General features: G+C 48.6%; 1 protein-coding gene across 10 annotated transcripts in view; it reads right to left on the bottom strand.

Moving 5' to 3' along the window:
• The window catches only part of DIP2A (disco interacting protein 2 homolog A), a 112,119-nt gene that overhangs the window by 30,461 nt on the left and 67,933 nt on the right, over window positions 1–13,725 (bottom strand). For all 10 annotated transcript variants that reach the window (XR_012091111.1, XM_007971197.3, XM_073011397.1 and 7 more), the window contains 8 exons: window positions 9,888–9,998; window positions 8,465–8,588; window positions 7,993–8,102; window positions 7,431–7,533; window positions 4,835–4,899; window positions 4,587–4,680; window positions 3,539–3,658; window positions 1,765–1,879 (listed from right to left, as the gene is read on the bottom strand). Coding sequence is in view for 9 of the 10 variants with exons in the window: in XM_007971197.3 (XP_007969388.2) it covers window positions 1,765–1,879; window positions 3,539–3,658; window positions 4,587–4,680; window positions 4,835–4,899; window positions 7,431–7,533; window positions 7,993–8,102; window positions 8,465–8,588; window positions 9,888–9,998 (842 nt within the window). In the remaining variant the exon portion in view is untranslated. The remainder of the gene's footprint in view (window positions 1–1,764; window positions 1,880–3,538; window positions 3,659–4,586; window positions 4,681–4,834; window positions 4,900–7,430; window positions 7,534–7,992; window positions 8,103–8,464; window positions 8,589–9,887; window positions 9,999–13,725) is intronic.

The following is a 13,725-nucleotide window of genomic DNA, read 5'->3' as shown; positions in this document are numbered from 1 at the left end:
AATAAAACCACCATGGGGTTAACTGACTAGGGGGATAAAATTCCAGGGAAGTGGGCCCACCTTGCCTGCAGCATGATTCTGCACCAGAGCCACGGCTCCATGTTACAGACTTGCGAGAAACGCATGTTCTAAAGATGCTGCAATGTCTCCAAACTACATGCCCCTCTGCAATGTGACGTCAACACTCCACTCAGTGGGAAAAGGGCCTCTGTGACGACAGTGGCAGTGATGCTATGTGACTTCTAATGCAGGCCAGAAACATCAATTCAGCTTCTACCCGATTGTCTTGGGACACTCGGCTGGAGCCCTGCAAAGCCAGGCAAACAGAATGACTGTGTTGAGGCCACTGCACTGCAAGGAAGCCCAGAGCAGCCCACTCTCAGAGACCAGGTGGGGGCATGAGATGGTACACACACAAGGCTGTCTCAGCCCCTCACCGCTCCTGTCCAAGCACCATCTCCTGTAAGCCAGAACCACCTGGCAGAGGTCTTCCTAAGCTCCTGGCCCACAGAAAGCATGAGAGACAACAAAATGACTGTTGTTGTTTGTGATACACAATAGTAACTGAACACTGAGCAACAAATGTTAGTGTTTCCTCCAATAAGAAAAAAATTATACAGCTGCACAAAACAAATCACCACAGAACAAAAGAATGAAGAATAATTTATAGTTTGTAGGCGACAATAGTTTTTTTTTAATGTTAAGTGATTAAAAAGTTAGGGTTACTTTTTTTTTTTTTTTTTGAGATGGAGTTTCACTCTTGTTGCCCAGGCTAGAGTGCAATGGCGCCATCTTGGCTCACTGCAACCTCCACCTCCCTGGTTCAAGCGATTCTCCTGCCTCAGCCTCCTGAGTAGCCAGGACTGTAGGCGCCCATCACCACGCCTGGCTAATTTTTTGTATTTTCAGTAGAGACGGGGTTTCACTATGTTGGCCAGGCTGGTCTCGAACTCCTAACCTAAGGTGATCCACCTGCTGTGGCCTCCCAAAGTGCTGGGATTACAGGCGTGAGCCACCGTGCCTGGCCACGTTAGGGTGACTTATAAAAACTTAGGATTACTTTCATGTGTGGAAATACATACCATTTATGAATATATGACGCTAACACAAGATTACAACTGAGGCTAAGACACCTCAGCTGTGAGCACAGTGAGTTCTGCCCCCAGGATGGAGCTGGGGGTGGGGCAGGTGAGATGAGGGGAAAGGAAACCTCAGGAGGGGGGTGAGGAGCACAGGAAGGGCCAGCAGCCCCACACCCACACACAAGGACACTCAGGGCAGTCTGCAGGCTCAATGTGCCCTCCAGGCTGAGAAAGATGACATGAGGAAAACCTCCACAAGAGCAGCACAGGCCTCCCGGGAGGTGGGTGGCCGGGCACTAAGCACCAGGCCGGGCGCTTCTCCAGGAAGGTCAATGGTTCCCACAGACTCCACGGCTGACCGACACCTGCCTCAGAGTAAGAAAGAGTTCCTAGGTTGTAATGTTTACTACGGCTACAGATGACATGACAAGGCCTTTCTAATTTAGGAAGCACTTATGAAAATCACGAGCCGGCATTCTGCAAGAATCCAGAGTATGGCCCAGTCTTGCTACCCAATTCCCCACGCAAACCCAAGCTGGCAAAGAGTGGGGAGCCAGGCACCAAGGTGCTGCCGTACAAATGGGCCTGGATCCTAACGGGCAAGGCACAGCTCCAGGATAACTCAGCTGTATGCAGAGGACTCAACTAAGTGCTCACGAGACACAGCAAGGAATGAAGTTACCTGCGGATGGCGACAGTCAGCGCCTCAGGAGAACTGGCACAAGGACAGATGACCTCCGGCCTCAAACCTCTGGACTGGAAGACGTTGAGGAAGGCGTCACAGGAGGAGATCGACCCTGCACAGAGCAACAAGAGTGGAACGCCAGCACTAACTGGGGGCCAGCATGGAGGGGGTGGCTGGCCACTGACTCAAAAGGAGCACATGCTCTTGGGGGCGTACCAGGCCACGGCTGGTGGCTGCACATGCTCAAGTCAGCACAGCCTGCAGCCATTGGAACCACCGGGCTGCATCAGCAGAAGGAAGGGGTCCCTTCACAGGTGCCCTCGGACTTCATGCTCTTCAAGGGAGATGGTGTCTTTAAAGGAAGTCAGCCATGAATGGTCTGGTGCTCCAAAGGGCAGAAGGGGCGTCCCTAGGGACAGGAGGGCGCTGCATGCGGCGGTAGACTGGCCGCACAGCACTGCTAGGATCAAGTGCGGCGACGGGGAGTGCCACGGGAAGAGACGCTGGAGGGGAGACGCATACTCCAACTCCACCGTGTGGACCACAAAGCAGCGGTGGGCATGGAGTGGAGACGCAGAGACCTGAGCAGCACTGCAGAATCCAGAAGCAGGCCCTGCCTGGCTTGGGTGTGGACCAAGAGAATGAGAGGCTCTGGGGGTGCTGAAAGGTGGGGTGCTCTCCCAAGAGATGGGGGACACAGGGGTGTTGGTCACACTGGAGAGGGGATAAGATGAAACGTCAGCTTCTGATCCAGGGTAGTCTCCAATGCAGAGACAACGATGCAGGTTAACAAACAACAAAACCCCTAATACCCGGTCAACAGGTATGTGCTGCAACAGGAGCCCCTGTGTGACCAGCATCACCTGAGGCTTCCCCAGAGGAGGTACTGAGTCCGACCCTGGACAGTCCTGGGCCCCCGAGCTCACACCTGCTGCCTTGACAAAGCAGTTCCCACTCGGACCACCGCACGCAGCAGGTCCTAGGTGCTCACTGGGACCGCCGCACGCAGCAGGTCCTAGGTGCTCACTGGGACCGCCGCACGCAGCAGGTCCTAGGTGCTCACTGGGACCGCCGCACGCAGCAGGTCCTAGGTGCTCACTGGGACCGCCGCACGCAGCAGGTCCTAGGTGCTCACTGGGACCGCCGCACGCAGCAGGTCCTAGGTGCTCACTGGGACCGCCGCACGCAGCAGGTCCTAGGTGCTCACTGGGACCGCCGCACGCAGCAGGTCCTAGGTGCTCACTGGGACCGCCGCACGCAGCAGGTCCTAGGTGCTCACTGGGACCGCCGCACGCAGCAGGTCCTAGGTGCTCAGGCAGCAGCCACAGGGAGCTCCTCCCGGGAGGGCGTGGGGAACATCTAGGCAAACCAGGAGGAAGAATGCTTGGGTCCTGGTGGGAGAAGTTAAGCCAGAAGCCAGGGATGTGGGTGCACCAGGACAAAGGGCAGGAGGCTGGGGATAGGCCCAAAGAGAAACAGGAACCCCAAGCCACAGCACAATCTGGTAATTTCTTAAGAAAGATGACTCTCATTAAGGCCTGTACCTTTCATCAAGCATATTAAAACTGCTTTTAAATTTAGTGGCCTAATAAACACGCATGAGATAAACCAGTGAATCAACAAGATGTTCCGTGTCATAGAAATGATGGGACATGTGTATCTATATGACACTGGCAGTGCAAACGCCTCAATTTTGCTTCTCAGTGTGTTCTACTTTGGTCTGCAGAAGGGGACACTGTGGGGTATGCCCCAGCCACACAGACTCACTCACATGGGTTGGCGCCATCGGCCACAATCAGCATGCGCAGTGAGCTGAGGCTGACGTCCCTCTGGCCTCGCTGAGCTAGGAGAGACCAGTGCATGTCTCGCGACTTCACCAGCGCGGCCCGAGCTGCAGAGAGAGGACGGCACAGACATCAGACATCCCTGTGTCACGAGGGCTGGCACCCTCACACACCTATAGACACGTGTACCTCATCCCACACAAAGGTGTACACACACAGACACAACACTTAGCTCCCAGGTCAGAAGCTCTCTGCAGCCCTCTCTCACATGCAGTCTAACTAACCCTCAAACCTTTTTCCACAAAAATCAACTCTGAGGTACAATTTAGACATAAAAAGCTCAGATCCATTTCTAACGTTAATTTTTTCTTAGAAGCTCCATATTGTTCTTTTCCTATGTGCCCACTACGTCTCACGTTGTCCCTCCCCAAACCCCTGGTGCTGGCTGAGAAGTGTGAGGACCCCAGGAGCTAAACAGACGGTCTCGGGTCTCAGTCTGGCTCCTGCACTGGCTAGCATGTGGAATCCAGCAATCCCCCCACACCCACCCAAGTTTCAGTTTCCCTCCATAAAGTAGGACAGACAAGAGACAGCTGCCGCTCCACACTGCTCTGAGACATGTCCAGAGGGGCACAGCCCAGCAGGTAGAACAAGGCAACATGGGTGACCCAGGTGATCCAGTGCCTGCCTGAGCTCCACAGGGCAAAGACACAGACTGCCAACTGTGCAGGTGTGGCCATGCTGGGGCCTCCTGCTTGGTCCCCAGAGGCACCTCAACTGCTGAGAGAAGCAAGGCCCAGACCCCACCAAGTGGCCCTATTTACCACATCACCCATGAAACCCTGAGGGCTATGCCCGAGGCAGAGAAAGCCCCCATACTCCTGGGCAGGGGTGTGACCAAGAAAGATATCTCATGGCTCCTCAGCCTACATCTGCAGTTCCACATGTCAGCTTTATTTTTTCTTAATCACCAAAAGTCAGTTCCAAGAGATTTCCCTAAAGAAGGGTGAGTGCCGTGACGATGGTATCCGTTACCTTTATAGAAGCACACTTTCTGGATCCAGGAGAGCGGGTTGGCCTTCATCAGCGCGTAGGGGATGCTGACCACATGCATCCTGTTCATGACACTCTGTGGGGGAGCCGACACGCTCAGGGCGAGTGGGCCCGAGCCACACCAGAAAAAGCAAAACAAAACCAATGTACTCTCCCAACATTTCAGGCAGAGGCTTGGGTTCATCTCAATCCCTTGTTCCAACAATTAGTCATCAGCAAACAACACTCACTGTTAACACTCCATGCCACAGACCAGCATCCCTTTTGAAATCCAGCACATTTGTTAATGTTTCCGCTGCAAGTAGACAAAGAAGGTTAAACCACTGAGCAACCCTCTCAATAAGCCCTATGCATTTTCTAGAGAAATTCTGAGGTGAGTACATCATCAACATGTAAGTTTCAGGGAACAGATACAGCATTTCCAAATACCACATACCAATTAATAATAATCTTGGTTATCTATTACTGGAAACACATAAGAGTAGAAGGTCATGCAACTAACACCGAGAACCATGCTGAGCACTAATCACAAGGCACGGGAACATCACATACTGAAGAAGCTGTACAAGGTGTCACCATATCTTTTCTTTCCCTTTTTTTTGAGATGGAGTCTCACTCTGTTGCCCAGACTGGAGTGCAACGGAGCAATCTCAGCTCACTGCAACCTCCGCCTCCCAGGTTCAAGCAATTCTCCCGTCTGAGCCTCCCAAGTAGCTGGGACTACAGGCATGCGCCACCATGTCCGGCTAATTTTTGTATTTTTAGTAGAGAAGGGATTTCACCATGTTGGCCAGGCTGGTCTCAAACTCCTGACCTCAAGTGATCTGCCCGCTTTGGCCTCCCAAAGTGCTGGGATTACAGATGTTAAGTCACTGCGCCTGGCCTCTCCACATCTTTTCATCAGGTATTTTGATGGGGTATTCTTTTCAGAATCAAGAGGTGGGGATGAAAAACTGTCAGGGATATTCTTACTTCTCAACTCTACACATCTCCTCAATTCTCACACCCAGAGACCGTGATCCGGCATCTCTCCTCTATAAGAGCTGGTGGTTCACATCACCCTTCAGAAAGTCACTCTTCCTCTGCCCGTTTTCTCATCCAGAGACACGCAGCTAACACATTTTAGGAAGCTGGAGTGGAGAGCAGTACTGAGGGTTCCCAGCACAGCTCTCTGCTCAGAGCACTTGGCCAAGTCCTCTCTAAGATCTGGCTCCCACCTCACACAGGCAGAAAGGCAGAGCCTGGGGCTACGGGCAGACCTGGCTTCTCGCCAAAGGCCACAGCACTCCAAAGGTGAATAGGAGAGGTTTGATTTGTGTGCCAGGAAATGCTATTGCACTATGAATAACAGTACTATAAACATCCTTTCTCTGTTGGCTAAAGAACACAAATTATTACTGTTATTATTTAGAGACGGGGTCTTATTATGTTGCCAGGCTGCAGTGCAGGGGATAATCATAGGCACAATCCCATTACTCATCGGCACGGGAGTTTTGACCTGCTCCCTTTCCTACTTGGGTCGGTTCTCCTCTCCTTAGCAAGTTGGTTGTTCCCCACTCCTAGAAGGTCACCATGTTGCTGCCAAACTTCGTGCAGATACCTGGTTGGCACAGCCCAAAACTCCTGGGCGTAGGCGGTCCTCTTACCTCAGCTTCCCGAGTAGCTGGGACTGTAGGCACACACCACCACGCCTGGCTAAAGAACCCAAATTATAGGTGACATATGTAAGATTAGCTCTGGGCTGAAGACAAAGAAAGTCATGGGGCTTGATCTGAAAGATCTAACTTTTTAAATTTAATAAAGCCCTTAAAAAATACCTAAAATCATTTTCCAAATCTCCAGTAAAAGCTTTAGCTGTGCCCTCAACTTACCCCCTTGCTTTTAAACACCTATTTTTTTCTTTTTTAAAATTTTATTTAAAATTTCTCCCTTTTTTTGTAGAGACAGGGTCTCACTATGTCGTACAGGCTGGTCTTAAACTCTTGACCTCAAGTGTTCCTCCTACTTTAGCAACCCAAAGTAGTGGATTACTGGTATGAGTCACTGCACCTGGCCTAAACACCTGTATTTTAGATATTTAAACCATTCAATTTCACTTTGTAGCTTTGTTCAGTTCCAGTATTACAATGTAAGAAAACTACTATGAGTCCATTTTTACAGTTCTTTAAATTATCTGTCACGGTGTACCCCATAAATATATACAATTAGTACTTATCAATTAAATAATATTAATTTAAAAATACTTCCCTAAGTATATGACATTTGAAGTAAATCAGGTGCTGACTATACCAAGAGATCATCTATAATCATAATATAGATAAACCATATATTTATAAAGATAAATATAAAATATAAATCATATATTTATATGCATGACAGCTAAGGTCAAAACTACAGTCACAGATACAGTAATAGAAAACTAAAAGTGTTTTCCTCTTTTTGAATGAATACCCTGACCCTCAGTATGTCACAGAGTAAGCCAGCCCCCCAGGGCAGGCCTGTGAACCCAGCACTGTGTATAAATGTGTCAGTGGGATATAGCTTCCATGTTCCATAAACCAACATCCATGTGCATTTACTGAAAACAAGCCTGATGGGGTTGCCTGGACTCTGCTAAGAGACGCCGTGTGCCCTCCTGGCCAGCACAACCACAGAGACCCCATAAGCATGCTAAAGACGGTGCATCTCCCTACCTGGCATGACCTGGACTAATGGCAAAGGCACCCGGGGTGGTTTTGACAGATGCAGCGACAGTCACATGATTAGGTAGGTCAGGTGTCTGTGTGAGGCTGGAGGGGCCACCACCCCATCCCTGAGAGCCCTTACCTTCTGAGTACCCGCACGCCTGGGTCAGAGCCCGGCACTGTGCCAGCAGGGATGCGTGGGACACTGTGACCCCCACCGTACTGCCTTCTTTGCTGGTTTTATACTGAAAGATTTCAAGGAAAAAAACATGATGTGGTATTTCTAGAGGTGACAACAGACAGAATGGAGACTGACAGAATCTTCAAAAGAAGAAGCGGTCAGTGTCTCTCCTCTAATCATCTTGCTAGGCCCAGGTGCATGGCAAGCCCTGGCCCCTGAGGGGATGCTTCAGTGGAAGTTGTGGCTCCTTTGGGCAGGTGCCCGAGGGCAATGATGCGCCATGGGCTCCCTCATAACTGTTTGCATCCTGAGGGAGCCAGTTAGGAGAGAATGAGATAAGAGAGAAACCTGGAAGGGTCTGAGCAACCATCTATATGACACTGTATTTCTGGGGCAGAGATAAAACAAGAACTCTTAGGCCGAAATTTAACAAAAAAGAATAGTAACTTATATTCTTAGGAAAAGCAAGACTTAAGCCTGTGGGACACGTTTTTAGATGCTCTGAGTTAGGAACGGTCATTACCTCAATGTAGGCGGTCCCAGTCCTTGTGTCCTGGGCCAGAGGGTGCCAGTCCTTGGGGGGTCTGGCTAGATGCTTCCCATCAATCACCAGCCAGGAGAGGGGAGGCCAACCTGTGACACGCAGACAGGACACAACAGCCAGCAGTCAGAGAGGCATCTGCTCCCCGCACTCGAAGCCTGCGCCTCCAACACGCAGCACTAGCTACTGAGCGACGAAGGAGTGCGAGTGCAAGTTTTAGTCTCAATTCATTTTATGTAATTTAAAAAGGTACATCCGGCCAGTGGCTACCATATCAGACAGTGTAGGTCGAGACATGAAGCCAGATGGAAACTGAGATTCACCAAGGCCTTGAACAAGGGATCACTTTTGCTGAAGATCCAGTCACCTCTGTCATGTTTAATTTCTGGAACACCACGCATTTAACACAGACCACAGTCAGAACACTGACTCCTCTTCCCTTGGGAAGCCTCACCTTTGAAAGTTGCCACTTCTCCCGTCTGTGCCTTGGGGAGGCCTTTCTGACAAGCGTCCGTGGTCAGGGCCAAGGAGACTCCACAGCTGCCCAGCAGAAACCCGACCTGCTGGCTGCCTGCGTCCTGCAGAAAGCAGAGTGACCGTGTGGGGGCGGGTGCCCACAGCACACCCAGACCCAGACCCTTGGTGCTCCAGGCCATGCACAGAACATATCTTTTTTTCATCCCTCACAAAACTTCCAGAATAATTCAGTCCTATTATTGATATATACGATCTTTTCATGGAAATACTTCATTAAAATGTGACAACTATGTTTAAATTTAAAAGATAATTTTGGTTTCTATTTGTGGTGAAATACAAAGTTTAATGGGCTAATTTCTCAAAGTTCATTCTCACAAATGACATTTAGAAGCATTTTTAACAAACTCCAAAATTAATGGCATTGAAATTTCTATTGAATCATGTTTGAAATTTACAAATTAATCTGGAGAGGCCTGGTCCTTAACAATATTAATTATTTCTACACAGAAACACATGTTTCCTTGTAGCCAAGTCTTCTGTGTCCCTCAGCAGTATTTTGCCATTTTCTTCATATATATTTGACAAATCTCTAGTTTTACTCCTAAGAATCACTGCATTCAAATATCTGCTCATAATATATTATCCTTTGAGATACACGAGTTTTAATTGCTAATTTTACTTTTGGGATTCTTGAATATTTGTGGATAATGCTCATGTTAACGACTGCCTGAATTCTGGGACAGGATGACAGAAAGCCGATTTTCTCAAATACAGGCCTTGTCTACTCCTAAATGATATTTTTTTTCAGTAATCAGATTATTGATATTTGTATTCAAAATGTTATAGATACCTAGATAAGCAAGACCGCACATTAACAATTTATCAGCAACAGAAACTGCCTACTGTCATGTAAGTGAATAGAAACACAAGATAATTTCCATCTCGTTTATTCAAAACTGCCACTGAGAAGTGAGCTACATCACTGTAATGATACATTTGTCCCTAAGAAATAATAGTTATTTTCTATAAATATATGGTTTTGAGGAAAAGTTTAACAAAATCTTATTGAACCATAATTCTATTCATTAAAGGAAAAACTGGCTATCATTTCTGTTGGGAAATTCATGTAGATGACAGAACAGCTCCACCTCATAGGAGTGTGGTGTGGGAGCATCACCAGCAAAACGGTTCTCAGTGACCCTCTCACCAACAAGAAGAGAGTCGGATCAAACGGCATCTGATTTCTCCTGAGTCCTGGCCAGCCTGTCGACCGCTAGCTTCCTCTCCTCTGTCAAGACAGCTGCTTGCTGCCTGCCCACACTCAGTGAAAAGGAAGTAAGATGCCGCTGGTGTGAAGTTCAGAAGTGAACCATGTGGGACCTGAGCCATGGGTTTGCTACCTTTCTCGTTAATGGCACTTCTATGGGGACAGGAACCAGCTCTGCCAGGAGACATCCATAAAATGCAACCATGAACATCACAGGGTCACTATTCGGAAACACGAGTGCCACCTACAACAGTACAAAGAAATGAATATTCCGAATTTCCAATTTTTACAGTATCTAGTTAAATTAAAAGCTAGTTACAAAATAAAATTTTTGTAAGCCCCAAATATTGTAATAATTGTGCTTGAAACCATAAGGGACAAGTCCAAACAGCTATTTAACTGAGTAGAGACTGCTGACTTACAGCCTTTGAGAACACACAACAATGAATAACCAGTAAGCGTTCACTTTGTAAGACAAAATTTAAGCCGTATCTATATTCTGTACTTGAGGTCTGGAAATTTAGTTTCTAACAAGTTTGTTTGTTGAAAAGGGCAAGGTTCTCCTTCAAAATTTGGTTTTAATAGTGGTTGCCCAGAACTGTAACCTATAACCTTGAGACTAGATGTTTGGTAGGGAAAGAATATTTTTACAGAATTCGTTACGAAGAGCTCTGTTCACTTTTATAAAGTGTAATATTATAGGAGGCAGAATTTGCTACCAATTTCTTCAACTCAATCACTGTGACCTTGTCAATTTTATTATGATTCACCTAACCACAGAGATTCTCTTGTAAGTCAAGAAAGCATCTGAAAGTCTTTATCCTTGTAAGAAAGCTTTTCAAGAAAATTAGTGATTCTTAAATTCATTCTAAAGCGTTACATAAAATCTCATCTATGAGCACAACATATCATAAAGTATTATTCTTAAACAGTTTACATTTTTATAGCCAAGTACACATTTCCTTTCTTTTCTTTCTACTTGTGTTGCTTTCTGTGTATTCTCTAGCTAATTTGTTTTAAAATACTCCCTCAGATGGGTCAAATATCCTTCAGTATCATTTTCCAAATAACCACCCACTCAGGAGGGCGGTGAATGTCCCCTGCTGCTGAGGATTCCACCCCACCCTGGGGTCTCGGTTCTCCTGATGGTGGGTGCTGAGGACTCCACCCCACCCTGGGGTCTCGGTTCTCCTGATGGTGGGTGCTGAGGACTCCACCCCACCCTGGGGTCTCGGTTCTCCTGATGGTGGGTGCTGAGGACTCCACCCCACCCTGGGGTCTCGGTTCTCCTGATGGTGGCTGTGCCGAGGACTCCACCCCACCCTGGGGTCTCGGTTCTCCTGATGGTGGCTGTGCCGAGGACTCCACCCCACCCTGGGGTCTCGGTTCTCCTGATGGTGGCTGTGCCGAGGACTCCACCCCACCCTGGGGTCTCGGTTCTCCTGATGGTGGCTGTGCCGAGGACTCCACCCCACCCTGGGGTCTCGGTTCTCCTGATGGTGGCTGTGCCGAGGACTCCACCCCACCCTGGGGTCTCGGTTCTCCTGATGGTGGCTGTGCCGAGGACTCCACCCCACCCTGGGGTCTCGGTTCTCCTGATGGTGGCTGTGCCGAGGACTCCACCCCACCCTGGGGTCTCGGTTCTCCTGATGGTGGCTGTGCCGAGGACTCCACCCCACCCTGGGGTCTCGGTTCTCCTGATGGTGGGTGCTGAGGACTCCACCCCACCCTGGGGTCTCGGTTCTCCTGATGGTGGGTGCTGAGGACTCCACCCCACCCTGGGGTCTCGGTTCTCCTGATGGTGGGTGCTGAGGACTCCACCCCACCCTGGGGTCTCGGTTCTCCTGATGGTGGCTGTGCTGAGGACTCCACCCCACCCTGGGGTCTCGGTTCTCCTGATGGTGGGTGCCGAGGACTCCACCCCACCCTGGGGTCTCGGTTCTCCTGATGGTGGGTGCCGAGGACTCCACCCCACCCTGGGGTCTCGGTTCTCCTGATGGTGGGTGCCGAGGACTCCACCCCACCCTGGGGTCTCGGTTCTCCTGATGGTGGGTGCCGAGGACTCCACCCCACCCTGGGGTCTCGGTTCTCCTGATGGTGGGTGCCGAGGACTCCACCCCACCCTGGGGTCTCGGTTCTCCTGATGGTGGGTGCCGAGGACTCCACCCCACCCTGGGGTCTCGGTTCTCCTGATGGTGGGTGCTGAGGACTCCACCCCACCCTGGGGTCTTGGTTCTCCTGATGGTGGCTGTGCTGAGGACTCCACCCCACCCTGGAGTCTTGGTTCTCCTGATGGTGGCTGTGCTGAGGACTCCACCCCACCCTGGGGTCTCGGTTCTCCTGATGGTGGCTGTGCTGCTCCCTGGACTGCTGCCAGTGATCGTCCTGGGGATATCCACTGTGGTCCCCCTGCTTGCACCCTACTCACTCATGTGGCTGAGGGACATCTTCTAAGAACTCGCCAAGAACGTGCTCGTGAGCCAAACGTCTCTGAGTCCTGCATGTCTGAAAATGGCTATACCATCTCACACCTGTTCAATCTCTGGGAACAGAATTGTAAGTTAAAAATTGTGTTCCCTCTGCATTTTTGAAGCATCACTCCACTCTCTTCCAGTTTTACCAATGAGAAATCCCAAAAGCCACTGTCATTGCCGATCCTTTGTGTACATCCTACTTTCCCCCTGAACGCTCTGGGATTCTTTTCTGTACCCCGGTATTATGCAATATTACGGGCATGTGTTTTGGTGTGCATCCTTGAATACTGACACTCTCCAGGTCTGAGATATTGTCCTGAATTACTATATTCATTTAAAATGTTTCACTTTCTGTTCTCCTTTCTCTTTCTGGATTCCAGTTATCAGTCGTCAGGTATTGAGTCTTCTTGATCGAGTCTTTTTGTCCTATTTTACTCCACTCTCCATCTCTCTTTCCTACTGGCATCCTTTTCTTGACTTATGAAACATCTTCATCTGATTTCCAAGAATATTAATATTCACTTTTTAGAAACATTGTTTTCTACATCTAGCTTTCCTTCAAGTTTGTTTCCTCTTTCCTTCCTTCCTTACTTTTCTTGTCTCTCTCTCATTCCCTCTCTTTTTTTCCTTTTCTTTGTCTTTTGGTATTTTCTCTCATACTGACATTTCCTTCTTAAAAGTCCTTGGCTAATAGTTCACATTAAAGAGTTAGGCACTGAAAGAGTTACTTGGAACTGTCTGCCAGCTTGTTAACCTGCAGTTCACTTGTTGGGTTATCTGACACAGGTGACCTTCTCACTACAGGATTTCACTGGTGTATTGATTTTCACCACGTTCTCAACTATTTTCCACCCTGGACTTTGTAGTATACCAGAGGCCCTCGGGTCTGGTCCAGCTTGCCTACAGCAGTACTGCCCCAAAGAAATTTCTATGATGATGGAAATGTTCTACCTCTGAGCTATAAATACTGTAGTTACTAGCCACACTCCTACTGAGCCCCTGAGATGTGGCTTGTGCAACTGAGAAACTGTATTTTTTATTTTATTTAATTTTTGCTAATTTAAATAGCCCCAAAAGCCATACAGGGCAGTGCAGCACAAGAGAATAAGCCTCCAGCATCCCATTTTGGCAGATAGGTACAAGGAAGTTACCTGGACACATAGAATAGGGAAGGAGATAAAAATACAGAGTTTCATAGCAAGGTTTCAGAACTTTAGATTTTAATTCATAAATTCTAAGCTCTGGAATCTAACATTTTTACTATTAACATATATGAAGTCAAACAGAAAAGAAGATGAAGAAACAGTGGACAAACAAGGAGTGCAGGAAAAGAATGTTGCTTTACTCTACATCACAAACTTTGCCATATTTTTCACTGCTGATTTTTTTTGTTGTCGTTTGTTTTGAGACGGACTCTCACTCTGTTGCCAGGCTGGAGTGCAGTGGCGAGATCTTGGCTCACTGCAACCTCCACCACCCGGGTTCAAGCGATTCTCA

This window comes from Chlorocebus sabaeus, chromosome 2 (assembly GCF_047675955.1).
Source record: "Chlorocebus sabaeus isolate Y175 chromosome 2, mChlSab1.0.hap1, whole genome shotgun sequence".
Taxonomy (NCBI): Eukaryota; Metazoa; Chordata; class Mammalia; order Primates; family Cercopithecidae; genus Chlorocebus; species Chlorocebus sabaeus.
Note: the sequence above shows the minus strand (reverse complement) of the source record. Positions and strands in the feature narration are given on the sequence as shown.